The 25,949-nt window shown below is 40.9% G+C and overlaps 5 protein-coding genes across 6 annotated transcripts; 3 read left to right on the forward strand and 2 right to left on the reverse strand.

Moving 5' to 3' along the window:
• The first annotated feature begins 663 nt into the window (after positions 1 to 663).
• LOC137730861 (uncharacterized) lies at positions 664 to 3,484 on the forward strand. The gene is made up of 2 exons (XM_068469853.1): positions 664 to 2,048; positions 2,194 to 3,484. The coding sequence occupies exons 1-2, from the start codon at positions 826 to 828 to the stop codon at positions 3,110 to 3,112; spliced, it is 2,142 nt and encodes a 713-aa protein (XP_068325954.1). The 5' UTR covers positions 664 to 825; the 3' UTR covers positions 3,113 to 3,484.
• A 1,869-nt stretch (positions 3,485 to 5,353) lies between these two features.
• On the reverse strand, positions 5,354 to 9,562 carry LOC137731950 (elongator complex protein 2-like). The gene is made up of 9 exons (XM_068471216.1): positions 9,336 to 9,562; positions 9,139 to 9,226; positions 8,915 to 9,000; positions 8,436 to 8,589; positions 7,916 to 8,076; positions 6,819 to 7,818; positions 6,428 to 6,639; positions 6,016 to 6,193; positions 5,354 to 5,911 (listed from the first exon to the last, which is right to left on the reverse strand). The coding sequence occupies exons 1-9, from the start codon at positions 9,492 to 9,494 to the stop codon at positions 5,427 to 5,429; spliced, it is 2,523 nt and encodes an 840-aa protein (XP_068327317.1). The 5' UTR covers positions 9,495 to 9,562; the 3' UTR covers positions 5,354 to 5,426.
• Positions 9,563 to 10,248: 686 nt separating this feature from the next.
• On the forward strand, positions 10,249 to 14,262 carry LOC137731784 (uncharacterized). Its single transcript, XM_068471004.1, has 9 exons — positions 10,249 to 10,754; positions 10,890 to 10,967; positions 11,230 to 12,021; positions 12,198 to 12,300; positions 12,679 to 12,779; positions 12,891 to 13,065; positions 13,240 to 13,410; positions 13,489 to 13,589; positions 13,708 to 14,262. The coding sequence occupies exons 1-9, from the start codon at positions 10,404 to 10,406 to the stop codon at positions 13,765 to 13,767; spliced, it is 1,932 nt and encodes a 643-aa protein (XP_068327105.1). The 5' UTR covers positions 10,249 to 10,403; the 3' UTR covers positions 13,768 to 14,262.
• A 2,407-nt stretch (positions 14,263 to 16,669) lies between these two features.
• Positions 16,670 to 19,466, reverse strand: LOC137731704 (receptor protein kinase-like protein ZAR1). 2 transcript variants are annotated; one of them, XM_068470891.1, is made up of 3 exons: positions 19,324 to 19,454; positions 17,806 to 19,206; positions 16,670 to 17,647 (listed from the first exon to the last, which is right to left on the reverse strand). In XM_068470891.1, the coding sequence occupies exons 2-3, from the start codon at positions 19,028 to 19,030 to the stop codon at positions 16,974 to 16,976; spliced, it is 1,899 nt and encodes a 632-aa protein (XP_068326992.1). In that variant the 5' UTR covers positions 19,031 to 19,206; positions 19,324 to 19,454; the 3' UTR covers positions 16,670 to 16,973. The 2 variants fall into 2 exon arrangements, with proteins under 2 accessions (XP_068326992.1, XP_068326991.1); XM_068470890.1 differs by having other exon boundaries at positions 17,806 to 19,466.
• Positions 19,467 to 22,225: 2,759 nt separating this feature from the next.
• On the forward strand, positions 22,226 to 25,503 carry LOC137731414 (uncharacterized). Its single transcript, XM_068470521.1, has 12 exons — positions 22,226 to 22,453; positions 22,530 to 22,628; positions 22,723 to 22,807; positions 23,186 to 23,255; positions 23,581 to 23,641; positions 23,720 to 23,773; positions 23,922 to 24,078; positions 24,185 to 24,281; positions 24,373 to 24,482; positions 24,682 to 24,788; positions 24,940 to 25,050; positions 25,142 to 25,503. Exons 1-12 carry the CDS (start codon positions 22,298 to 22,300, stop codon positions 25,256 to 25,258), a joined length of 1,224 nt encoding a protein of 407 aa, XP_068326622.1. The 5' UTR covers positions 22,226 to 22,297; the 3' UTR covers positions 25,259 to 25,503.
• Positions 25,504 to 25,949: the final 446 nt, after the last annotated feature.

The raw sequence follows: 25,949 nt of genomic DNA on the forward strand, positions 1-25,949 counted from the left end.
TACCCACAGTTTCATTTCCAACTTTGGCCTTTTTCCCACGGTTCCCTTCCTGTTTCCCCCCTCCCAATAAAATGTTCACAATTTTATTTTTACTTAACATAATTAATCCAAAGAATTAACCCAAAATCCCCTATTAGACTAACTCCAATGGTAGGCTAAAAGCCAAATTACCCTCCAAAATTTTCCCCCAAACCTAATCCAACCCAAGGGGAAATTTTAGGCTAAATGCTAAATGCTAAACCAAGGCCAAATTCCCTTCAAAATTTAGGCCAGAAATCGGAGTGGATTCCATCCAATATTGATCGGAATTTAAATTTTTTTAGATTAAAATGTTCATAAAATTAATTTACGATAATCTGCATATTTTTTTTTTTTTAAAAGTTTAATTTAACAAAAAAAAAAGTCTAAGTTAATTCTTTAATAATCCCGGATTAAAATTTTAGGATGAAACTGTTGGAGCTGGTCTAAAAACTAAATTTTCCGGACTAAAATATTTGGGTTTTAGCTTAAGTCTTAGTGCATTTACCAAACAAATTATTAAATTAAATTAAAAAAAATAAAAAATATATATATAATTAAAAAAAACAGCTGGAGCTTTGAGAAGAGCAGACCAGGTGTGGGGTAACTATATGAGCATCCACTCCCCATTCTTCCGTTCCTCTTTCTCTCTCTCGCTCTCTCTCTCTCTCGCTCTCTCTCTCTCTCTCATCTCTCTCCTCCACCACCCCCAAAAGAAGGAGAAGAAGAGAGTTGAAATTCTAAACCACCACCACCCACCAAAAAACCCCCACAATACTCTCTCACTCACTCCACTTCGCCGCCGCAATGGACCCACCACCAGTGGCCCCGCCGCTGCAACCCCACCACCTCAACTACCCGGAGTCCCTCGACTCCTCCCCTCGCTCCCGCAACACCGACTCATGGGACGATCCCATCCCCTCCACCAACAGGCTCCGCCTCATGTGCAGCTACGGCGGCCACATCGTCCCCCGCCCCCACGACAAGTCGCTATGCTACGTCGGTGGCGACACCCGAATCGTCGTCGTCGACCGCCAGACCTCCCTCTCCGAACTCTCCAACCGCCTCTCCAAGACTCTACTCAACGGCCGACCCTTCACCCTCAAGTACCAGCTCCCCAGCGAAGACCTCGATTCCTTAATCTCCGTCACCACCGACGAGGACCTCGACAACATGATCGACGAGTACGAACGCACGGCTAACCACAGCGGCGCTTCGTCCAAACCCTCACGCCTCCGTCTCTTTCTCTTCCCCCTGAAGCCCGAGTCGTCGCAATCGATGGGGCCCATTCTCGATATTTCAGCCAATAAGTCTGAGGACTGGTTCTTGAACGCGCTCAATGGCGAGTCCGATATGCTCAATCGGGGCTTCTCCGACTCCGCCTCCGTCAATTGCTTGCTGGGTCTCGACGACGATTCGATTTCAGGCGGGGCTGCCAATAATTTGGACTCCGGTTCGAGAGACGTCGAGGCTTCAGTTCCTGCGAATTGCAAGAATGCCAAACAGGGCGGAGGTGGCGGCGGTGGGAACGGGCAGGACGTTCACTCCGTCCCCGATTCGCCGATGCTTGAGAACTCCTCTTCGTTTGGGTCCACGTCATCGTCGCCATCGCTTGCGAACTTGCCGCCGATTCGGGTCCACGTGGAAGATGGTGGCGGCGGAGGAGGTGGAGATCGGATTAGAGTGCAGGATCATAAGATGGGGATAGAAGAGCAGTTCGCTCGGATGACTGTTGGTGGTGGTGTTGGCCCTGTTGGGCAGAGGCAAGACGACGGTGGCTTCGCGGTCCTTTCATCGCCTCCTCCGATTCCCACTACCATCGTGGCATCCGCCGCGCCAATGAGCACGGCCACCGATTACTTGAATCGAGTAGTTTCGGACGACGAGCGATCCGATCACGGCGCCCCAGTTGGGTATCGAAAACCGACGCCTCCTCAGCCTCAGCTTCAGCCACAGACTCTGCCTCCTCAGTCTCAGCAGCCTAAATCTAGTGGCGTTGTTGATTTGCCCTCCCCAGATTCTGTTTCAAGGTATGCCTAATTTTTCACGATAATTGGCTTGATTAATCGTTTAGAACTTTTGTTTTTAATTATCTGTCTGTTTAAATTACTTATAAGTTGTTGTTTGGGGTGATGGTCAAGTGATTAATTGGGGATTATAATTTCAATTCTGCAGTGACAATAGTTTATCAAATGCCATGTCTCGCCCAAAACCTGTAATTTATCAAGACCCAGTGGTTCAAATCCCCTCTGCAAACGCCAGGTTTCCGGCAAACCTAGTTGATCCGAAATTAAATCTTTCCGATCCAAACACTCGGATTCAGATGCAACAACAGGTTCACGATTCTGGGTACGTTTTGCAATCGCAATTCGATCATCAACAGCAGCAGCAGCAGCAGCAACACCAACAACACCCACAACAAGCACAACAGCCACATCAATTTATACACGCTGGAACACATTACATCCAGCAACACCCAGGTTCGGTCCCCATTCCGGCGTACTACCCAGTATATCCGCCCCAGCAGCAACAGCACCACCATCATCATCCCCAGCTTGATCAGCAGCAGCAGCAGCAATACCAAGTTTATTACATGCCTACCAGGCAGCCACAACCTTACACCACTTTGCCAGTTCAGCAATCGAATATCAGCGATTCTGCCGCTCCTATCCCTTCGACCCGCTCCCAAACGCCTCCTAACCCTGCCATGTCCTCCCCTTCTGCGCCTTACAACCAGATAAGGAATCCCCAAATTGCCAAACCCGAACTGGGTGCCCCAACAGGGGTGTACAGAACGGCAACCACAGCAGCTCCGCCTCTAGTTCAAGTCCCATCTGCTCAGCATCAGCAGCAATTTGTCGGCTACCCCACCCAGATGCACCATCCGTCCCAATCGGCCGTTCCTTCTTCTGGGGGCAATGCCAGTTATGCCTATGAATATGCTACTGATCCCTCTCATGCGCAGATATACTACACACAGCCTCTGGCGCCCTCAATGCCTTCTCAGTACCAAACCATGACGTCCGCGGCCGCCATGGGGCTGCCGGAAGTCTCTGCTCAGCTTCCCACCGACAGCATCAAGCAGCAGAGATGAGGGAAGTGAACAATGCCTGGAGAAGGAAACAATTTTGGGGAAGTGGGAAGCTTTGATTTTTATCTTTAAAACTTGTGTATCTGTTTCTAGAGTCTTTGGCTTTGGTATTGGTATTTGGTTGTGGTATGTATTTGTGATAGATAATAAGCAAAACTTTGGTCGTCCTCGTCATCCTCATCCTCCTCGTCGTATTGGTATATGGTTGCCTGCTCCATTGCCGCTGCCGTAGTCGTCATCCAAGAGAAGTGGATAGGAATATGAGAAGGTGGTGTCTGGGATTATAATTATATACTGTAAAAGCTGGAAAACTCAACCAAACATAGTATTGTGTGCTTGTGCAGATCAGTTTCTGAATAAATGTTTTATAAGTAACATATAGTTTTCTTTTAATATTGTTTTGCTTAGTGCATATTGGATGAGAACGGCTTGTGCATGTTTCGCCACTCAATTGCAAATTTGTGTGCAGAAGCAGCCACTGTAATCGCAGTTTCGTGATGAGAGGGAGAGGGAGAAGCACAAGCAGTCACTTTGGTTCGTTTGCGATTGGTTTTCAAGGAAACGTTTCTGCTCATAAGTGCTTTCGTTATAATGGGAAGTGCTTCTTGACCGCGACTTCTTCCTCGAGTCCTGTCATGATTGCGAGTTGACGAAAGAGCTTTACGACGGCATTGCCCTTCTTCGCTCACGAAATATTCTCGGAACCGGTTTTTTCCCCATGGGTCAAGCTTCCCCATTATTAACCCCCGCAGGAGTCCGGGCCGTTTCTCAATCCAAATGTTGCTAATCATCCTCTGCAAACTAAAAACGTTTTTAGTGTTTTTACGTTAAATATATTCAGAAACGTTTTTTTATTGTCAAAAAATACTAGTCCCCACCACTCTAATTTAAAACTCCTGACGTATACAAAAAAAGAAATGAATTCCTACCTCTCTATAATAAAATCTGTGGATTATAATTTGGATACATCCCCACCAAAGCAAATGGTGTAGCTTTGCCTCTAAACTTGGTAATGGCATCTGCGAGGACGGTGACACAAATCTTGTGTGGAATTGGAATTGAGTAACATCAATCGACAACGACATCTTGATCTCGTCAAAATTTGAAAACTTAACAAACAGACAAATAAAAAAATAATGTCGACCAACCACAATCAGCTAACCTCATCAGATCAAAATTGACCCGTAGCAAAAAGTGCATCGTATTCGGCAGCTCACTGATTTTCATGTGAGTAAACCAGTCACACACAGCGTTTTAGATTCTTCTTGTTTTATTTAACCTAGTAATTAAATGGCGGGTGATAGTACGAGGTTTGTGCTTTGGTTTTGGGTTGGGAGAGAGATTTCAGAGATAGTTGTACTACTGTGATTATAATTAAGTTACACGTGTTTCAAAGTTTTTCAACTCTCATGGCACGCCAAAGTTGTTTTTCATAATTTTTTTAATGTACCAGAAATACGATTCGATAAACCGAGTGTCACATTATAATTGGTTATTTTTTATTTTTTTTTAAGTTTTCACCAAATTGTATTATTACATCTAACGTAACAAGTCCTATTTTCGGCATACTGAAAAATTTCTTGTTGCCTTCACTCCAATCTAAGTGAAGGCAAGTAGCTCATTACTTTTAAGTTTTAAGCAACAATTTGTGACTACTATACTAACGGAAGCAGATATGAGTTAAGCGAGTTAGTCATGCAAAAGAGCATGTTCTACCCGTAATTTAGATTAGAATAACGCAATTTGCAGCGGATATCAAACAAGTCCAAATAGAAAGAGGGACGGACCATGAAATTTGACACTTTCAACATCCAATTCAATGTTCAACATGAAGGATATGTGAAATGTCATATTTTGATCCCTAGTTTGGCAGATGGGGCATACTATTTAATTAACGAATTATTATTTATTTATTTATATGATCTCATATCTCTAGCTTTGCGAAAGACAAAGAAAGCTCTGACAAAAGAAATCGGCGCCATTAATTCTTCATCATCTCCTGTCACATTCATACACAAGAGGAATAGTTTTGTTTTTGGAATTCGAGTTGGATTCGATCCGATTTGCAGTGGCTCCCACCAGAAGAGCTTTATTTGATTTCTACTTGTATAATGCAAGCACAAATATGCGGATTCTGGGGCCCACTATTTTCAAAAATATTTTTCGTTTCACTTACTCACTTGTTAAAACTTGTATTAAAAAATACGCCAACAAAACTGTATATCTAAATAACATTACTCGCTGTTACGTTAGAATTGGTAAATTAATATTGACCCTTGCAAAAATGATTTTACATGTACGTAAAACGATAATATGGTCAGTTAATGTTAACCTCGAACACTCTCACACATTGATCTGCCCCGCAAGAAGCGAGCTGTAAGCTACCGGAATCTTCATTCTTGCAGTTTCTCCACGCCAAACGGTTTACAGCAGAGACATGGCACATCAACGGCTCAAGCCGTACGACAAGGGAAGCAACTGCGCCTGCTACTCCATCATCAGATCTTTTAACAGATAGATTCCACAGTTCAATGAGTCCGTTTTCCATTCCAACTGCGAGAAGCCCTTCGTTGCTCTTGCAATCAAGACCGACCCAAGATAGGGCCATGACGCTACTACTGAACTGGGGAAGAGTCGCGAGCAGCTTCACTGAAGACTCATTTTCCACAGTCCAGATCTTCACTGTCTTGTCCCTCGAGCCTGTGGCAAATTCGTACCCGTATGGATTCCAAGAGCATGCCCATATAATTCTTTTGTGTGCCTCCTGCTTTGCTACGAGCTGGTAAGTAATTTCATCGGTGCCTAAACAAAGACATCAGATGAACTATGTATCACGGGAAGTCTTACAATCTTTTAACGGGCACTGGTAACAGTGAAAGTACCAATTGGCTTAAACTAAAGAGTACCTGCTTTATCGATTGAAAATACAGAGAACTGGCGATCCCTTGACACAGCCAACAGGAATTTGTCATCATGAGAGAATTCCATTTGTGTCACTGTCAAAATATGAGACTGCAAGCGACCAACTGCTTTCCATGAACCAATTTGCCATAGCCATATATCTGCTACCGCTGCTGATTGGGCCTGCAACATAATCATGTTTAGTATAACAAATTAACGATAACTTATGAAACAAGTTATTCTTGTTATGCCTTACTTTCAAATGATTTACACTTCTTTCGGGACCATCAAATAATTTCCTTCAATTATCCACCAGTCAAGTGCGCTCCATTCTCTGGAGCAATGTTTTGCCTAAGAACTTTATAAGATTACCCATGTTTCAGTAATTATCCCAGCAAGTACAATGACTCCACATACCTTACATGAAGAAGCAACAAGCTTCCCGTCATGATCACTGCACAAAGCAAACAGCTCATTACCGTGACCGTAAAGCTTGTGTGACTCTGGCCATAGTGTATGCCATGCCAGTTGATCTTCAATGGGAGGTTCAGTCAACACAACTGGAACAGCATCAGGAATGATTTCAAATGTGTCGAGGCCATCATTCTTGTCTGGGGTATGCTGCTCAGCTGACAAAAAGAAACAGAATCAATAAATAAATTAAGCCCGTAAAAACAATTCCTAATAGGTTTCTGTGATAGCCCAATTGGGGCTTCTGCAATTAAAACCACATTAAAATTACAAAAGAAAGAAAGGCGAGAGAGAGAGAGAGAGAGAGAGAGAGAGAGAGAGAGAGAGAGAGAGTTACCATGAACATAAATAGGTTTCTGTGATAGCCCAAGAGCAGACATATTTGCACCCAAAATCTGAACACCTACTTGGGAATCATCTGAAAAGTTAGATGTTTGTGAAATGGCATGACCCAATGTCTTCAAGAAAGACAATGGAGCTTCAAACACTCTGGCAACTTTCTCATCAGCTCCGCTGACAAATCGATGGTTCCCCTTTCGTTGGATGATGGCCACACAGTTAATATCATGACCATGGACTTGAGGCCGAGCAATTTCATGCCAAGACTCCTCCTCTCTAGGAGACGCCTCATTTTGCCAAGGAGCAAAAATTCGAGTTGTCTGATCATGACTGACTGACAGCAAGTATTGACCAGATCTTCCCCATGCAATATCTGTTATTGCTGCAAAATGCCCAGATGGAACCTTTTGTGGTTGCCAATTTTCATAGTCAGTGCCAACATTTTTCCAGAGATGGAAAGATCCACCATATCCATGTGCTAATATTGAATCTCCATTAGGGCTCCAGTGGCCACCATAAAACCCTAGAGCACAATGACTTAATTCTCCAACAGTAACAACATTCATCCAGATACCAGATGTCTTTTCGGGTTTCCATATCATCATTGTCTTGTCCATAGATGCAGATAAGATGCTTTGGGGTTGACAGTAGGCAATCCCTTCAGAAGATGCATTTGACGGGGGTTGCCACTCCACTGAATACACCCAATCTTCATGTCCAATTAGAAGAGATTCCAATGATATCTGATATGACGTCGTGCCAGATATAAGTACAGGGCCTTCAATATAAGATGCTAAGCTTACTTTTTCTTTCCGGTAAGCACTCTGGTTGCTGTCCAAAGACTCCTTTAAAGCCATCTTCCATATGCGTATGCCTCTGTCTTGAGATGAACTAACAAGTAGTACATTGCTTGCCTCACCATTGGTGCACATAGGTAATGCGAAATCCAGACTTCTGATCCAATCTGTATGCCCCTTCAACTCGCACCCTCGAACAAACTACATGTACATATGAAAAGAATTCAAAACATATTTAAGGCACAACAATGTCTAAAAAAAATCAGACAGTAAGATTGATTAATATAATGCAACATACCTTTCCTCTCCTCTCCCCGCTGTAAAGGTGAATTTTGTTATCCAGTCCTCCCATTGCCAGGACTAAGTGCCCAGTACTTCCAGGCAACTCTGACAGCGAAAGCGCTGCCATGGGTTTTGTACCAACAGAGAGAGAATCCAGATGCAACAGTTCACAGTCACCTAGAAAAACTCAGAAAAGTCATGTTTCCAATTGATTTTGAAATTCTTTCATTTGATGTGAAGGGAGAACTTTTGGCTGTATCATTCACTACAAAAACATGATATTTTCGTGCTAGAGAGATGTTCAAAACTTTTTTATAATGTTTGTTTCAAATCCATAACATGAACCTAAGTAGATCGATTTAGGGAAGAGTTTGGAGGAATGGTGTTGTCACTTCATGAATTGTCTTGTACCCCTTCTTTGACATTGTCAGTAGAATCAAACGTGTAGAACTAAAGCAAATCAACTTAGATATTAAATCTATAAAACTTATGAAAGTTAAAAATTTTTGATTTAGTCCATTGAACTTTGGGCTCACCTCCACTAGTTGATGGAAACACAACCTCCCATATATAAACCGTACTATCGGAAGACGTAGAGGCAAAGACTGCCTCAGTTTGAGAAACCATAATTCCAGTTATGCATGTGACACCCTTCTTGTGCAACTGAGGTAGTTGTTGCACATACCTCCACTGTAAAGGAAAAGCAAAGGGAGTCCATGAAGATAACACATTTCAACAGAAAACAATTCTTTCAAATATACTCGTCACTCAGAGACAATTCTTTCAAGTAAACAGTCTTCCGAAACTGAAATAAGTAACGAACTAGCTAGGAAATAAATGGTAGGACCTAAAACTACAACTTTTCACACAGTTTTAACTAGCCATTCGCTACGTTCGTTTGGCAATTCAATGCAACCTACTGTACTGATAAGTTGCGAAGGAAACTTTAAGAAAACACCAACAAAAAACAATAAGAACTGCGATAACATGAACACCGGTAACGACAAGATTATACCTTTCCTTCAAGAACAGAGCACTCCCACAAAATAATTACACCAGCAGCATCTCCAGAGAGCAAATAATGCCGGTCCAAGTGTTTAGCTGTGGAAATCCGCAAAATCTAGTCAGAAACCCAGATAACAACTTAAAAAATGTAAACATGAATTCAGAAAACACTAAAAATACTCTTTTTTTTTTCTTTTTTTTTCTTCACTTGTTTCTGAGAAGTCCCCAAAGTACCTCTGAATGCAAACTTGTTACTTGGGAGCCACTGCGTGCAATTCACAGCAGCCTTGTGACCTGGAAGCGTAGTCCAAATTTGGGCAGTCTGCAGCCATTTTTGTAAAAAATGAAAAGACAATTAGTTTCAATACAAACTGAGTTCATAAAGGGGAGAGAGAGAGAGAGAGAGAGAGAGAGAGAGAGAGAGAGAGGACCTTGGGATTGAAGATAACAACGGCGTTTTGGGCACCGAAAGCGACTAAATCACAAGCACCCCACGAGACGTTGTTGACGATTCTGTTGCAGCCTGCTCCTATGAACACTCCCTTCACTCCAACCCCACGCCCTCCCCCTCGACCATCTCCGCTAGACATGGTGGAAGAACTGGCTCTGGTTTGGCAGACTGACGGCGGCTTCAGCCTTCAGGTGTTGGAACTCGGAAGCTCTCGGTCTGCTTTTGCTGGTTCGGGAACAAGTCAGAGTAAGGAAGAAAGAAGTGTTTGGGCCGTCGTTAGACAAATGGGGCGAGGCCCAAAATCTAAGACTTATTTCTTGGGCCTAAAAACTATAAACTCAAGCCCTGTTACACCTAAATATCGATATTCCTATTTAAAATTATTGTTCTAAAAATTTCTGTCTAGAGTAGTTCAAGCCCCAAATAGGCACTAGGTGTTTGGAAATTAAGAAATGGTTTTTAGACATGCTTAGGCGTTTTTCTAACTTACTGAGGTGCTGGCCTAGACCCACTTAGGTATTGACTAACCCCCTTAATCTGTTTAAAACTATCTAGGCGCTAATCCTAACCCACTGCAAGACCAGCCCCTAATGTCTTTTTTTTAAAATTTTTTTTTTTAGTACAACAATATTTTTACATTAAATGGAAAAAGAGTTCGATTAAATCACACAATGAACAATCTAATTTAGTATCGAATTCGTCATTTATAGGATTCGACACTACCGTCTTTTAAAACATTGTTTTAAGCTGCATAGTGAGTGTACCCGCCGGAGCGAACGTGGCGCGGCCATTACTACGAGTTCAATTGATTCTTGTCCAGTCCACTTGTCCAAGTTTGAATCTAAATTAATATTCCACAAACTAAAAAAATAAAAAAAAACAAAATAAAAAGTTGTACAGGTGGAAGCCGAACCGTCTGTACACACCTGTCCCTGAATCCTTAGGTGTCGCAATAGACTCAGGTTCAGATTCAACGCCCCACTCCACCGTCTCAGCCGCTTCTACCGCGAAATGCTCAAACTGTAACAACCGAAAGACCAAGCTTCAGATGGCGGCAATCCAGTACGACATTCGCTGCGCGCTTCTCCTGAATCATCACGCATCATCGTTATCATCGCCATCATCATCCACGTCACCGCCGTCGTTATCCACGATTCGGTCCCTCTGCCCCACCCTCCTCGGCTCGCGCGCCTCGGCGGCGCGTCGAGTCCTCTCGCTGTCGACCTCGTGCTGGACGACGTCGTTCCGGCTCAGAGCCTTCTCCACCGGCGCCGGAGAGGCCGCCGCCGTCAAGCTTCCGGAGAAGCCGTCGATATGCACGGCCGATGAGCTCCACTACGTGTCCGTGCCGAACTCCGATTGGAAGCTCGCGCTCTGGCGATACCACCCGTGCCCCAAGGTACTGAATTTAATTTTTGAAAAGGAATTAATTTCTGTTCAATTTAAATTTAAAAAAAAAATTTAAATGGAACAATTTTTAGGAATTAATACTTATAATTTACGAGAAATTGAGGTTGAGTGTTGACTGAAACAGGCGCCTCAGAGGAAACATCCATTGCTGCTGTTATCAGGAGTGGGGACCAACGCCATTGGATATGATCTCTCTCCTGAGGTAACATTTGCATGATATAATTGTTAGTAATGTTCAATTAATCGTTTAATTAATATATCTATTAAAAAAAATCATTTTTCTTGTTAAAATATTGTTAATTTATAGCCAGATGATAGAGAAAAGTTGTAAAAAAATCCCAAATTTACGGCTTTGTTCATAATTTTTGAGAAAGAATACTATAAGGAGTGAATTTTCAGTGTCAACATGTGCATTTTATGAGTTTGTTTATTTGTGATTGCTGATGAATGTGGCATATCTGCAGTCTTCGTTTGCACGTTACATGTCTAGGCAAGGATTCGAGACATGGGTTCTCGAAGTTCGTGGTGCTGGATTAAGCGTGCAAGAATCGGATCGCAAGGAAATTCAGCAATCTGCCCGTGAAAGATCTGAAGAGATGGAAGCTGTTTCTGAGAGTGCAACTGATGCAGCTTTTCCTGCAGGAAAGCAGTCAAATGGTTTTCCTGTTGCCTCCGCACCTGAGACTCCTGCTCGAGAAGAAAAACATGATAATTCAGCTTCTAAGAGTGCCACTAATGGAGCATTTTCTGCAGAAAAGCAGTCTGGTGCCTCAGCATCTAAGGTTCCTGCTCAAGGAGTGATTTCAGCTTTCAGTGGAGACGTTACAAATATAATAACTGTAGGGGATGAATCAAAATCAGTGACAAAGTTGACAGAAACTTTTACGCAGCTGTCAGAAAGATTTTCTGGCTTTCTTAGTGAAGGTCAATCGAAGATCATGTCTGCTAAGTTGCTTGACCAAATTTCAAAACTATTTGCTGGTTCTGCATTATCTGAACGTATTAATGAGATAAACGATAAGATTTCAGGCCTGTTAGAGACCAGACAAAACTCAGCTATTGCTAGCCAGATCAAGGACCTCAGTCAAAGGCTTGTAAATATCATCGAAGAAGGTCAGCGATCAGTTTCACCTCCATTGTTTGACTTGCAAGAGCGTTTTAATTCCACGCTGGAAGATTTCCAGAAACAACTTGAATTGATGGTGAAATATGATTGGGACTTTGACCATTACTTGGAAGAGGATGTACCTGCTGCGGTGAGGTGACAATTTATCTTGATGGAAGGCTTTCATATGATTGCCCTTTTTGAATTTAGTCTTTAGAAGAAGCATCCATTTTGATTACACATAGTATCTTCTCTATTATATTGAATCAGATGATTATCCTTCCTTTTACATGATGAATTTATGGTCTTCAAATGTCATCTTTACAGATGGAATATATAATGGCAGAGAGTAAGCCAAAGGATGGGAAGTTGTTAGCCATTGGACACTCAATGGGTGGTATTTTGCTTTATGCAATGCTTTCACGATGCGGTGAGAATCCCTTTTTCCCCCATGCATTTCTTTTTCTTTATCTTTATTTGCCTTTTGGGTGGAATTCGCTGCTCTATGTATCATTGTTGATACTTGATTGGTTGCATACTGGTTTACGTGCTGTTTTCCTACCCCTCATGCAGTGTTTTAATGTGTTATTTTCTTTCCCCAATACAATTGAGTCCGGTTGAGTGTTATTCAGTTACATGAAAATTTCTCTTAAGAACTTGCTTAAATACTGATAGCATATAGCATTGATTGAACGCTTCCAGATTTGATTCCTTGATATGCTTTGGTACTATTTTCATTTTGTAATACGTGTGAGAAATGCTCCAGTATATGAATCTGATCTGGTAGCTTCATTATTTCATCTTTAAGGTTCTGAAGGAAGAGAGTCTCAATTGGCAGCTGTTGTAACATTAGCGTCGTCACTTGATTACACTTCTTCAAAGTCAATTCTCAAATTGCTCATACCCCTTGTAAGTGGATGCAGAGTTGCGGTAGATCATCTCTAAATTAAGTACAATGAATGTGTGTAAGTGGAGCTTAAACATTGTTAAGGAACTAATGTCAAGGAACTTGTCATGCAGGCTGATCCCGCCCAGGCTCTCAATGTGCCAGCTATTCCCTTAGGAACACTACTGACAGCAACTTATCCTCTCTCAAACCGTCCTCCTTATGTTTTCTCTTGGCTCAATAACTTGATTTCAGCAGAGGACATGATGCATCCAGAGTTGTTGAAAAAACTCGTTTTGAATAACTTTTGTAAGTATTCCTACCGACACGATATACTTTGTCAATTCCATTTGAGAAATTCGAAGTCAACCATGATGGGTGGTTATTTAAAAAGAAGTTGTTAGAGCCACTCTCCATGGATGTCTCTTACTGATTCATCAACAAGTCAACCATTAGTGATTCTGTGCTTTTTACAAATGGCAGGCACCATACCCGCAAAACTTCTATTGCAGTTAACAACAGCTTTTCGGGAGGGTGGATTACGTGACAGGAGCGGTACCTTTTTGTACAAGGACCATTTAAACAAAAGTAGTGTCCCTATTTTGGCAATTGCTGGAGACCAGGATCTAATTTGCCCACCTGAAGCGGTAGAAGGTAAATTCATATCATAGACGGGCTTATGTTCTCTCTAAATTTTCTTTGATTCGTGCTCATGATACTTTGGTGAACCAGAAACTGTGAAGCTGATTCCACAGCACCTGGTTACATATAAACTATTTGGAGAACCCGGTGGTCCACACTACGCTCATTATGATTTGGTCGGAGGCAAATTGGTACGAAGTTTTCTTCTCCGTCTCTCTCCCTCTCTTATGGTACAATAGTGTGACGTTCTCTATTGATATATTTGTTTGCACAGCCACATGTTTATAGCTATATGCGATTGAACTGCAGGCAGTGGAGCAGGTCTATCCATGTATAGTCGAATTTCTTTGTCAGCACGACTCCAAATAATTACCAAAACCATGAAACTTAATCCCTTCAACTTGTTACGGGAGTAAGTTCAACTTGTTACGGGAGTAAGCTTTATTTCACAACCAGCTTGAAAGGCTTTCATCATGTTTATTGGTGCACGACCTGATCAAGTTCTTTACGATAACCGGGTGCATAGAAGCGTTCCACACAGGAAGAACTTAAATTCCTAAAGTATAAGTTAATACACAGGTGACCCATTTTGTTATTTTTTGTTTGAGGCCAGCATGATGGAGGAGTAGTTTTTTCACCTTCAGCATTTTGTCAGCAAGTAGCAAAGTAGTGAACTCGAAAAATTATTGTATGATTCTAGAACATAGCTACGTGGTGTAACCAAGTTACGGATTACAAACCCACGTGGCCGTATATCAATCTCTTGTTTTCTTCCTTAGATTCTTGTGTACAATTCCTACAAAGAGTGTAATATCTTATTAGTATCTTTCTCATCATGTGACGTTAAGGTCCGCTATTGTAGCTGTACGTTTCGTGTTCTCAATAAATTTCATGGAGCGGTGGAAGAGCAAGTAAGAAGTTGAGAATCTTATTATTTTGAAAGTTTCATGTCTTTTATCTTTAGAGGGCATGTTTTTTAATTCGTTGTAAGTTTGTCGAACCGGCTGATGAATCCAATCTCCCGCGTCCTATTTCCGTGAATTCTGACCTTAATTTGCTGATCTCCCGCGTTCGATTTCCGTTGAATTCCGACCTGAATTTTCGGACCCTTAATTTGTAGCAAGCTTGGGTTGCAGAATCTAACCAATGCTGTCAGGATCACAGAGACCATCCCTTGTCGTTGTGGAGTTTTGTTCCTAACTTGTACTTGCATGTTTTGTAGCAGCACAAGTAGATAAGCAAACACAACACTGGGTGATTGGTAATGGAGGCACACTTTCTGTCTCCCATGGTACAATGTCTACTCACTACTGCTTCCAGTATATAGCAGCAGATGTCGTAAAAGCTAAGTAGTGAGTCAAATTTAATGGCTCGAAATGCATCGAGCTTTCTTACACGCTAAACCCTCCCAGTGGCACGGCATAACAAGCTTGGAGAATTGTCGATAGAATGCAAGGCGTGTCATGACATACATTCTGTTGACAATTAGCGACGCTTGTCGCGTTAGGGCCAACATGGATGTTTTGGTGTGCCATGATGCGAGGGTTAGAGTGTCATACCATACATTTTTCTAACACTTTGACACGCTAACCCTTGCATCGTGGCATGCCAAAACATTGTTGTTGGCCCCAACATTAGCCTTGCTTCTAAATTATTCTAGGAAGGAGTAGACCCCGGAGTCTTAAATTATTTTTTTGTAAATTACTACAAAATAGTAGGCAATTATATATGAAGGTCACTGATTAAGCTGACAATTTACAAAGTTCTTACTGTAAGAATGCGTGTAAATATTTAGTTACAATAATGAACATGTTCTTACTGGTAAGAACACTTGAAAATTTTTAGCTCTAAAAATGAACATATTCTTATCAGTAAGAACATGTTCATTATTTGAGCTAAATATTTACAAGCCTTGTTACTGGTAATTACCATCAATGATCTTGGTCTCAGCCTCAGAACTCTGCAGCCTGAAACTTACCATCCATCTGCACATTGTACCTTCCTTCTTCCTCCCTTTTTCTTCTTCGATCACTTCCACGAGAGATATTGTAAACTAGTCTGAAGCAGAATTCCAACTTGGTTCAAGACAGGCCAACTGGCCAAACTCACATATGTCTGCGTTTTCTTTCTTCAACAATTGTGCCATCCTGCTTTTTAACGTGTGATAATTGCATTTTCTTGTCTAGTGGTGAGCTTGGAGGGGTATGATGCTCTGATAGATTGGCCCCGGGCTAACCTGAGCGTGAAGAACTCGAGCATTCTGCACTTAAGATATCGCATCACGTGAAAAATATCCGATTACCCTTAAGATATCGCGACCTCACCGACACATAAACGGGAGACGTTCACGTGTTTGTTTACTGCAGTGACTAGTGAGGGAGAAAATCAGAATCCACAAGGCCACTGAAAGGTTAGTGACAGAATGCAAAATTGGACAAGTTAGACCATATACATTCGGACAAAGAAACTCTGCTTTAAGTCAACAGAAGAGAACACGCAGATTAATTACTAATTACTAATTACTAAACTGATCAAAGGACAGCTGGAATCTTACTGTCTTAATCTTGATTAAATAGTTTGGTGGAGTCCACTCCCCCTGTGTTCGCGCTAAATGGTAGGTACATAGATAGTCAACTGTCTTAATCCTACTGTTTAACAACGTGATGAAATCATGAGGCAGTTGAAAACACTTTGCAGCCAGTTGCTAACAAAAGATAGTTTATATTCTACCTTAAACTAGTCTAAGTTGCGATAAACGAGATTCCAGCTTAGGTGCACAGGTAAACACATTCGCTCTAACAATGTAGCTTAGCTGACATTTGTTGCTAACATAACAAGAATAAATTCCAAGGCTTTTTAGTTAAAATGGTACCTAAGATTGTTATAACTCATCACTTTGATTCCTGAGATTTAAAATCAATAGAAGTGGTTTATGAGATTGTCTATAATCAATCATTTTGATCCTTATATGAAAATTTTTCGTTAAACTAAAGAAACCAACGGTTCAAGTGGAGCGGTTGATTTACAAAAATATTCTCAATTTAACTGACGTTTATCACGAAAGGACCAAAATGATTGACAGTGGACAATCTCAGAGACGACTTCTATCGATCTTAAATCTCAGGACCAAAGTGATGAGTTATGCCAATCTCAAGGATCTTTTTGGCTAAAAAGTCTAAATTCAATGGCGATTATCGTTCATATCCTAGAGGGGGAAGGCAAACCCGTTTCGTTCAATGGTTAAAAGATTATCTGGGAGATAGAGGGTAAGGAACAAGAAACAAATCAACAACTTCATTAACCTACAAGGACAACAAGATACAAAGGGCCTGCAATAAGAGCATGAAGATATCATCCTTCACATATATACTAGTTAAGGGCCAATCCATGCACAATCCAGTTAACAATGCTCTTTCAGCAGAACTACCTCAACCTAGCTCTATCAAATAACAGTAAGGAAAGCAGAAATCTTACTGTTGGAATGCCTACGCCAAATACACAAATGCACGATCACTAAGATTGAACTAACCCAAACATCAAGCTTCACAAGTGGATTGAATTTGCCGCATCATATCTCAGACAGCAGATGTGGTCAACCTGTCCAAAGCATCGGAAATATGCCTCATTATTGGTCTCCTTTCAGGGCTGCTGTGAACACAAGCCATTGCGATCTTCAAAACCGCTATAATCTCGTCTTCCTTATCCACGTCGTGCATCAAATTTGGATCTAAAACATCTAAAAGAGGCTTCTTCTCTTCAATGTTGAGCTGAGTCCATTGAACCAGGTCCATTTCTGAGGAACCCACTTGGACTATTGGCAATCTTCCGGTAATCATTTCGAGTAAGATTACCCCATACGAATACACATCCCACTTCTGTGATGGTTTAACCACTTTCAGAGATTCAGGAGCCTGATAACAAGATCCCAAATTGCTGGACGAACTAACCACAGAAGCTTCAGTTGGTGCTGCACTCTTTTGTTGCCTTTCTTGTGCTTTTTCTGTGGGGATTCGATTGGATTGTAGAGTCGGGGACCCTCCAGCGATATTTGCAAGGCGTCCAAGTCCAAAATCAGAAATGCGGGGTTCCATGTTTTGTCCAATCAGTATGTTATTTGGCTTCAAATCTCCATGGACATATTTCTTGGGGCTAAACTCATGCAGATAGACCAAGCCTTTTGCAATTCCCTTCATGATATTCAACCGAACAGACCATGATAGCGGTGCAAATGATACCAGCCCTGGCTTCCCTAATGACATAACAAAACAATCAAATCAACAAAAACACCACAGCTATAGTTTTATTCGCAAATCTGAGTTAAATCCACCTACCATTAATAAGAGAATATAACAACCACTAACAAGAGTATGAATACCAAAATTAGACAAGGAAAAACGGTAAGCTTACCGTGAAGGGCGGTGGTAAGGCTGCCATTAGGAATATAGTCATATATGAGCAGCTTTTCATCAACAGACCAGTAATATGCCTTCAGAGTAACGACATTAGGATGCCTTAGCTTTCCAATTGCTTCGACTTCCGTCTGAAATTCCTTGAATCTCTGGGAACCTCCTTCGCCCAATCTTCTCACTGCCAGGGTGATTCCTTCTTCAAGCACAACTTTGTAAACAATTCCAATTCCACTTTTTCCAAGAACAAAAGCAGACGCCTTAAGAAGCTCGTCCAGATCAAATGCCACTTGTGTATCCAATGCCACTAGATCGTACTGCTCCATATTCTCCGATAATGTCTCTGTATCATCTCTTCTGAAGCACAAGCACTCCTTCTTTCCCTTACCTCCCTTGCCAAAACCATTTTCATCTTTAACCATACTACGAGCCCAAAACCTCGAATAACAATATGAGAAAAGCAGCCCAACAAGGCAAATGCCAATTACATCACTCACTATAATTGCAATGACAGCTGTTTTACTCAACCCTCTTGCTTTCCCACTCTTTCCACCATTATCGTCAGAATCCCCAGGGGGGGAGTTATCCGGCAGAAACGGAATCGAGGATGGCGGACTAGCACCCGAAACTTCGGAAGAACACGGGTTCTTCAATGGGGGGCCACAAAGACCAGGATTCCCAATAAAAGCAGTTGGTCCTCTGTTCATCAGAGCACCAGTTTGCGGTATTGGACCACTCAAATTGTTATATGTAAGATCAATGTAAACCTTCTCGGGAAGATTTCCAAGGCTAGCCGGGATTGCACCAGAAAAGAGATTATGAGACAAATCAACAGTGCCTTGCAAGCTAGACAGATTTCCCATATCACTTGGAATCGAGCCATTGAATTTATTGAAAGAAAGATCAAGTTTTTCTAGAGAAACAAAACCACTTCCAAACCCTTCTGGTAGAAAGCCAGTGAAATTATTCTGACTAAGATCGATGGTTCTGAGCCTCTTGCATTGTATAATCGACGCGGGCAACGAACCATTAAACAAATTTTCTGATAAATCTAGGGACTGAAGGTATTTGAGATTACCAATCACATTTGGGACAGACCCAGATAAGGAATTTCCATAAAGCACCAAACTTTGGAGCCCCAGAGCTTGGAGAAGCTCAAGGGGCAAGCTTCCGTACAACTTATTGTTCCTTAAATTGACGTGGCGGAGCTCGGAGAGGGCTCCCATGGCGGAAGGAAGAAACCCAGAAAGTTTCTTCTTTGGAATGCTGAGAGAAACAACCCTTTGGTCCTTGCATGTAATCCCATTCCATGTGCAGGGGTTGGAATCAGAGGAGTTCCAGTTGCTCAGAGACCCTTCTGGGTCTTCCGCAATGGACTGCTTGAACGACAAAAGGGCGTAGCCTTCCTCGTTCAAGGAATCCACCAGGGAATGAGAGTTGCAGAGCAGCAGAAGCACCAAAATCAAATTATAGAACATTTCCAGCAGAAAATTACAGAGTCGGAGTTCAAAGGGATTACCTTTACCGTTCTTTCTGCTGCGGAAACCAAGTGGGGGGGGTTGTGGAGAAAGCTGAGAGAGACAATGGAGGTGAAGGGAGAGAAAGGAAGTGTGAAAGCTTCAACAGTGATGGAGAACGGTAGAGGGGCTCAGCAAGCAAGGACCTTGGGAATATAGAAAAATGGCAAAAGAGAAGTTGGTGTGGGGATCCATATGGAACTGTGTCTCAAATCCCTCCAATTCAATTTGTCGCGATATTTGTTGGAACCTATGCTTTTGTCCATGGGAACAGTGCAATTTAGTTGTTTATTTTTACTTTTATATTACAATTCTATGCTAATTTATATTAACTTGTAAGTCTAATTTATATTAAAATGATGGAGTAGGGTTTGAGTTCTAAACGTAACGGGTTGATTAAAAAGGTTCTAATCACCAAAGTAATTAATTACTTGCTAACAATGAGGCTGTTGGAATAAATTCATTGAATTTGTATGCTTCAATTAAAATATTTAATCAAGCCATTCATTACGATCTATCATTTATGATTTTTGTAGAATAGCCCTCATAAACAAATATGGGCTTCTATAGTAGGGTTTGATTTGAGCCACAGTGGTCTCACACCCACACTGATATTGGTCTTACACTTGTGAGAGATGCCTTACACATGAACGGATTCTTGTATGGAAATAATCGCATGCATCGTTCTTTAAATGGGGTGAAACTATGGGTGAGTATGGATGATACCAAACTATAGGACACCCAATTTTTGTATGTCTGATTGCACAAACACTTAAGCCGCTGCCAATCGGATACTAAATTTTTTTTTAATCACGATGCGGTGAAATGAAGAGCCAGGGAGGCAACTAGCAAGTTGATAAATTTTTCAATGTGTTCAGAACACAGAACAAAATATCACATATCATTGTACAATTAGAAGAATATATCAATGTACAATTTGAAAAACATATGAAAATTTATATGACATGTGATTTTTCATTACGTATTCTTAATATACTGAAAAATTTATCCAACAAGTGCATATTAGAGAGTGATGATAGTTCCACACGGGTTATAAACCGTTAAAGGGGCATAATCATAATCCGGTCCCTTATTAAATTCACTGGAAACATGGCCAAAACTCTTGCTGACATGGCATTGGACAAAAATAGAAAGAAACAGTTGTAATTATCGCGAAAAAATGAAATGGGAAATGGAGATAAATTGACATGTGAGCTTCGGTTCAGACTGTCGGAGAGTCTAGAGAGTAGCCGTTTGTCAGTGGTGAGGCCCACTCTACAAAGCTTCGTACTTTACAGAGACTAAAGAGTAAATAAATCATTTTGGAGGGCCTGAGTTGCAATTTGAGAATTCCAGTGTAGGGATTTGGGGCGGCTGGCTGGACCCGAGTTTTGTAAAGGGCAGGACATGGATGGCATTGCCAACGGTTCAAGGTTCAACCTTTTAATTAATTTATGAACTGATTTTAATTAAAAAACAACGTAAGAATAAATAGCAACCGATCAACGTTAATTGATTAATAAGTTAATATGACGTTAATTACTTGTTTGTGTGTCGGTAAATGGCGACTTGAGGCGAGGACAAAGACACAGCAGGCTCCTTCCAGGCCACCACCATCTACAAAAGGAGCTTTACAGCAGAAAGTATCTTTGTCTAATTTAAAGGTTCCTTTTTCTCCACTCGTGTCTGTCTGCAACTGCATTGCCATTGCAAATAAGAGAGACGACGCCAACTCACTGACATATCTTTATACAAAGAATTTTTCTTGGCAGCACCCACAACGGAGAATGGACCTCCATTTTTTAGCAGCAATCAGCCATATATATGTGCCGTCCAATTTCATCATACATTTGTTCTTGCTAAATTGGTATGGAGGAAAGTAGGCACATTTTATTTACATCACAACAATTATCCTCGGCAAAAAATTTGTAACTCAAATGGTATATACGCCAAATTTAAATGTCATTTGTTCGATTTTTCTTCCTGAATGTGCTTGTGAATCGACTCGAGTTTGGCAAATAACAACGGTCTTTCACAATGTTCACTGTTAATGTATAAAATCAAGTTGACTTCAGAACATATCGAGGTGTGATCTTCGCAAGGTTACTTTAGTCACCAAATGTAGATAATATGTAAAAAGATAGAGATATGAAAGTAAACAAAAGATATCCGTCGTTCACCCTAACTTGGGCTACATCCACGAGGGTAAAGGAGTTCTTATTAATAATATAAATTTTACATATTACAAAGGTTCAAGCATAATTACAATTAGTAAGTATTAAAAATGGGTTAAGTGGAATAATGGCATTAGCCCTTAATTGTGAAAAAATGATCTTTTTTTATAGTTGAGAAAAATCTTTTGCTTTCGTCTGCTGTTGATATGTAACTCGATGAACTTTATTGTAGTATTAACATGTATCTCGTTATAATTGGTATCTTAATTGGAAAGCAACTCATGTGCTTCGTCATGAGTGCCAAGCCGACGTTATTTGAATTTGAGAGCATAATTAGGCAGCAGCAGAGACCGTCAAAACTTTGGAAATTTTGGAGAAAGAAAAACAATCCCGCTGCCCTCTCCGTCTATCGCGCACGAAAATCTCTCATCAACGATCAAATAAAATAAAAAATGAGTCAACTCATTCCGATGAACGATCAAATCAATCCAGCGCAAAATTATTTGAACGACAGACCCTGCAATGTACGACTATGGTGGCTATATAGCTAGGCACTGACAAGTCTAAATCAATTGGGCCCCAGATTTAATGGGCCTTTGTATCGGGCTTCTCAACTTACTAGAATGGAATGGGCCGCACCCCATTATGATCATTTGGGCAGGTGGCGGGACCCATAGTTGAATGGTCCCACAGAACTCTTTAACACAGAATAGAACGACACCGTTTTGCGGCTGCGGACAGAAGAAGACTGAAGAAAAGGAAAGAGAGAGAGGGAGAGAGAGGGAGAGAGAGAGAGAATCCGATGGATGACGACGATGGAGGAGAGGAGACGTCAATGAAGGAAGGCTGCATGAGTGCGCGCCCTAGTATGATGAGCGTGAGAACAAGGACACTAGTGGAAGCCATTCACTCGAGCCCCACGCAGTCCGTCCTCTATCTCGTCGGCGGAGCCTCTCAGGTAACATTTACAGCTAAATTAATGTGTGTGATTGAGAATTTATCATGGTTAATTAATCAGGATTAGCATAAATCAGGCCGTGGCGTGGCTGCTGTCGATTCCCGGAGCATCGAACACGGTCCTGGAAGCGGTGGTGCCCTACTCCAGAATGTCGATGATCCAATTGCTCGGCAAGGTTTTAATTCTTCTATTTCTCGCTCTTAATTGTTTATTAGTTCGTCAATTTATGGAATTTGATCGAAATTTGTTTGCTTTCTGTGTTGCTGCAGATTCCGAACCAATTTTGTAGTGCACACACTGCTGAAGAAATGGCTTTGTTGGCCTACAATCGCGCTCTCAAGCTCTCCTCGCCAGGTTAGTGCTAATTCACACTCACTGGTTCACTATGTGGTTATACATATATAGGGTCCATATATATATACACGTACATATATACGGTTATAAGTATAGAATCATACTTGAGTTCTGAATTCAGATTCGGATAGTGTTTTAAAGCTATGTCTTGGAGTTGCATTTCCTCCAAGCTTTGTACTTTATACATCATTCCATATATATGATTAGTTGGTTGACTAGCTTTGCGTGGCGTGGAAAGCTTCAACTTTCTAGTTGCTCTAGTGCCAAACACAGGATAATGAGGTGGCATCTGTAGCTTAAGTGCCGATGAACACACGCATATTGTTTTAGGTATTATGTGAATGCGGCTCTTATACCCCATCTTTTTCTGTGCAATAGGTTCCCCGGTTCTTGGTGTAGGTTTTACTGCTACTTTGGCTACCTCACGTCCAAAACTCGGAGACCACAGGTATAATTTGAATGTGTGCATATTTTATTTGATCTAGTTGGATATGCACTTGTTGTATGTTCTAGCATGCATAAATAGAGCCACTGAGTAATGATGGCAGAAACAGAGGATCCAGGTAAGAAACTGCATTTTGACATTTGTTGGTTTTCATAAAATCCAATTCGTTTGTGCCATTGTACATGTTATAGTTTGTCTTATGGTTTCTAATTTAAGATATGTTACACACATAACACCTCCCATAAGGGCTTGTTTTATTTATTTAGTGTTTTCTTCATGCTTCGTCAACCTAGGCCTGCTTACTTCATTCTTTCTTCTTGATGTTTAGGCTTCACTTGTCAACAAGGACATCTGACAGACTTTGGGTGTCAACAGTGACCCTTTCTAAGGTGATTGTCATTTATTATTGTCTTGATTATGATCTTCAAGTTTTCCATTCTCTTATGTCATGCTTGTTGTCATTTTAGGGTCTACGAAATCGAGAGGAAGAAGATATGGTTGCAAGTCATCTTTTACTCAAGGTCTGAGAAAATTTCTACTAGTTACTCTGGGGACCTTATATATAGGGAAATAAAATTTAGCAACGTAATTCCACCCCTTTATTAGCTTCGTAGCTTTGCTAAATGTGACTTGCTTAAACTCATATTTCTTTCTATTAATTTGTTACAGGCAATTGCAAATTCATGCAAAGTTCCCGGGACATTTGTTTCAGAGCTCACTGAATCTGAAGTACCTGATGAATGTGAAACGAATTTTAGTGAAGATGAAGAGTTGGAGCAACTTATTAATGGGCAAATATGCTTTAAGGTGTATCCGTTTTCAAGTGGTAGGATTTAATTAACATAACCTTAGCACTATGTATTCTATAGTTATACAGGTCAGTGTCCTTGGCTGTTTGCATAATGCTTTGTTTTTAATCGACTGTTTTGCAGAACCACACATGTCGACTGCAGAAAGGAAGATAATATTGTCTGGTTCTTTTAATCCATTACATGAAGGTCACTTGAAGCTCTTGGAGGTTGCTACTAGGTACAACAGCTTGCTTTAACTGGCACTCTCTCTTTTCCAAAATTGAGAAGGCATGTATAATAATACTCGCCAATCACTCATTTATATGCAGCTTATGCGGCAATGGCTATCCATGCTTTGAGATTTCAGCAGTCAATGCTGATAAACCTCCACTTTCAGTATCAGAAATCAAAGATCGTGTCAAGCAGTTTGAAAAAGTTGGTGAGGCTGATTATCTATGACATTTGTTTGTCTTCCTTTTCCTTTTCCAGGATTTTGAGGGGTAATGAGTCTTTATACGGGATTAGTTGGTGAAATTTTTTGAGGAGAAAATCTTTTCATGTTATATATGCGTATAACATGGATAATGAGTCATTACTTATTTGATGTAGAAGTCATAATTCTTCTCTTTGTCTAACAGGACAAACAATCATTATATCCAATCAGCCATTTTTTTATAAGAAAGCTGAACTTTTCCCGGGCAGTGCTTTTGTGATTGGTGCGGACACAGCGGCGAGGATGATTAATGTATGCTCCTTCAATGCATATGGTTAAAAGTTAGATGGAGCAGTTAGTTTTATAACAGTTGTATCTTGATGGTGGATATGCATGCTGAAGTTACATATGGAAGTTATCACTACTTTAATCACTTTTGCGAGCTAATTTTCTTCCCTTACAGCCGAAGTACTATGATGGGGACTACAAGAAGATGCTGGAGATACTTCTTGGATGCAAGAAAACAGGGACCACTTTTCTTGTGGGTGGCCGTAATGTACATGGTGTTTTCAAGGTAAGCTTTGCGATCATTACTGACCATCCATCCATTTTACCGTTCTTTACGAAAGTTGTTTATTCGATCTGTTGTGTAATTACCTCGTCAGGTTCTTGAAGATTTTGATATTCCTGAGGAGTTAAGAGATATGTTCATCTCAATACCAGAAGATAAGTTCCGCGTGGATTTATCATCCACCGAAATTAGGAAACAGCTTGGAAAGTAAATATGTCGCTGAATAAAATGCGATACCAAGAACTAGAGTGTTTTCATATGTTTAAGAGAGGACATATCCAGTAAAAGTTGTACATGGGAGGGACACGGTAAAGGTGACATTGTTTTAAACCTATTATTGTGGTGTCATATGTTTACACCTTTCAACATAGCGTCGTGTGAATGGTCAAGAACATCGTCGTCATCTTGCGTGTAACTTGTTCTCACGGTTTCAAGGCATCTGGTGAGTTTGATGGATGTATGCTATGCTTTAGACATGTGACTTTGCCTAACCAAACGCTAGCTCATGGCAACATGTCAGCCACTGGAATCAAAACGGTCAGATAAGAGAACTACTTGCATTCGGAAAAAATATATTCATTATCCATTGATCATGATAATTACATCCCATTTGTAAGGTTGTAATACAATGGTAACCTTTATCTTCGAAATAAACAATTCAATCAAAATCAAGTAATAAAAAGTAAAAATAAAACTTTACAAGCTTTTTATCCGTAGTTCATGAGATTGTTATAATTCCTCACTTTGGTATTTGCGATCTAAAATCGATAGAAGTGATTCTTGAGATTATTCACGGTCAATCAATAAGTGGTTTTGGAGATTGTCCACCGTTAATCATTTTGGTTTTTTGTGAGAAATCTCTGTTAAATTGAAGATAGTTTTGTCAAACCAACATTCCCATT

The sequence above is a fragment of the Pyrus communis genome, chromosome 4, assembly GCF_963583255.1.
Source record: "Pyrus communis chromosome 4, drPyrComm1.1, whole genome shotgun sequence".
NCBI lineage: Eukaryota > Viridiplantae > Streptophyta > Magnoliopsida > Rosales > Rosaceae > Pyrus > Pyrus communis.

Coding starts and splice junctions, on each gene's coding strand:
- LOC137731950 (XM_068471216.1), bottom strand. CDS start 9,494: ATGTCTAGCGGAGATGGTCGAGGGGGAGGGCGTGGGGTTGGAGTGAAG. Junction 9,227..9,335: donor TTGTTATCTTCAATCCCAAG/GTCCTCTCTCTC, acceptor AAATGGCTGCAG/ACTGCCCAAATTTGGACTAC. Junction 6,640..6,818: donor GAAACCTATTTATGTTCATG/GTAACTCTCTCT, acceptor TCTTTTTGTCAG/CTGAGCAGCATACCCCAGAC.
- LOC137731414 (XM_068470521.1), top strand. CDS start 22,298: ATGGATGACGACGATGGAGGAGAGGAGACGTCAATGAAGGAAGGCTGC. Junction 24,483..24,681: donor CAAGCAGTTTGAAAAAGTTG/GTGAGGCTGATT, acceptor TTTGTCTAACAG/GACAAACAATCATTATATCC. Junction 24,789..24,939: donor CAGCGGCGAGGATGATTAAT/GTATGCTCCTTC, acceptor CTTCCCTTACAG/CCGAAGTACTATGATGGGGA.
- LOC137731784 (XM_068471004.1), top strand. CDS start 10,404: ATGGCGGCAATCCAGTACGACATTCGCTGCGCGCTTCTCCTGAATCAT. Junction 12,301..12,678: donor TGCAATGCTTTCACGATGCG/GTGAGAATCCCT, acceptor TTCATCTTTAAG/GTTCTGAAGGAAGAGAGTCT. Junction 13,066..13,239: donor ACTCGTTTTGAATAACTTTT/GTAAGTATTCCT, acceptor TACAAATGGCAG/GCACCATACCCGCAAAACTT.
- LOC137731704 (XM_068470890.1), bottom strand. CDS start 19,282: ATGTTCTATAATTTGATTTTGGTGCTTCTGCTGCTCTGCAACTCTCAT. Junction 17,648..17,805: donor CCTTACCACCGCCCTTCACG/GTAAGCTTACCG, acceptor TTATGTCATTAG/GGAAGCCAGGGCTGGTATCA.
- LOC137730861 (XM_068469853.1), top strand. CDS start 826: ATGGACCCACCACCAGTGGCCCCGCCGCTGCAACCCCACCACCTCAAC. Junction 2,049..2,193: donor TCCCCAGATTCTGTTTCAAG/GTATGCCTAATT, acceptor TCAATTCTGCAG/TGACAATAGTTTATCAAATG.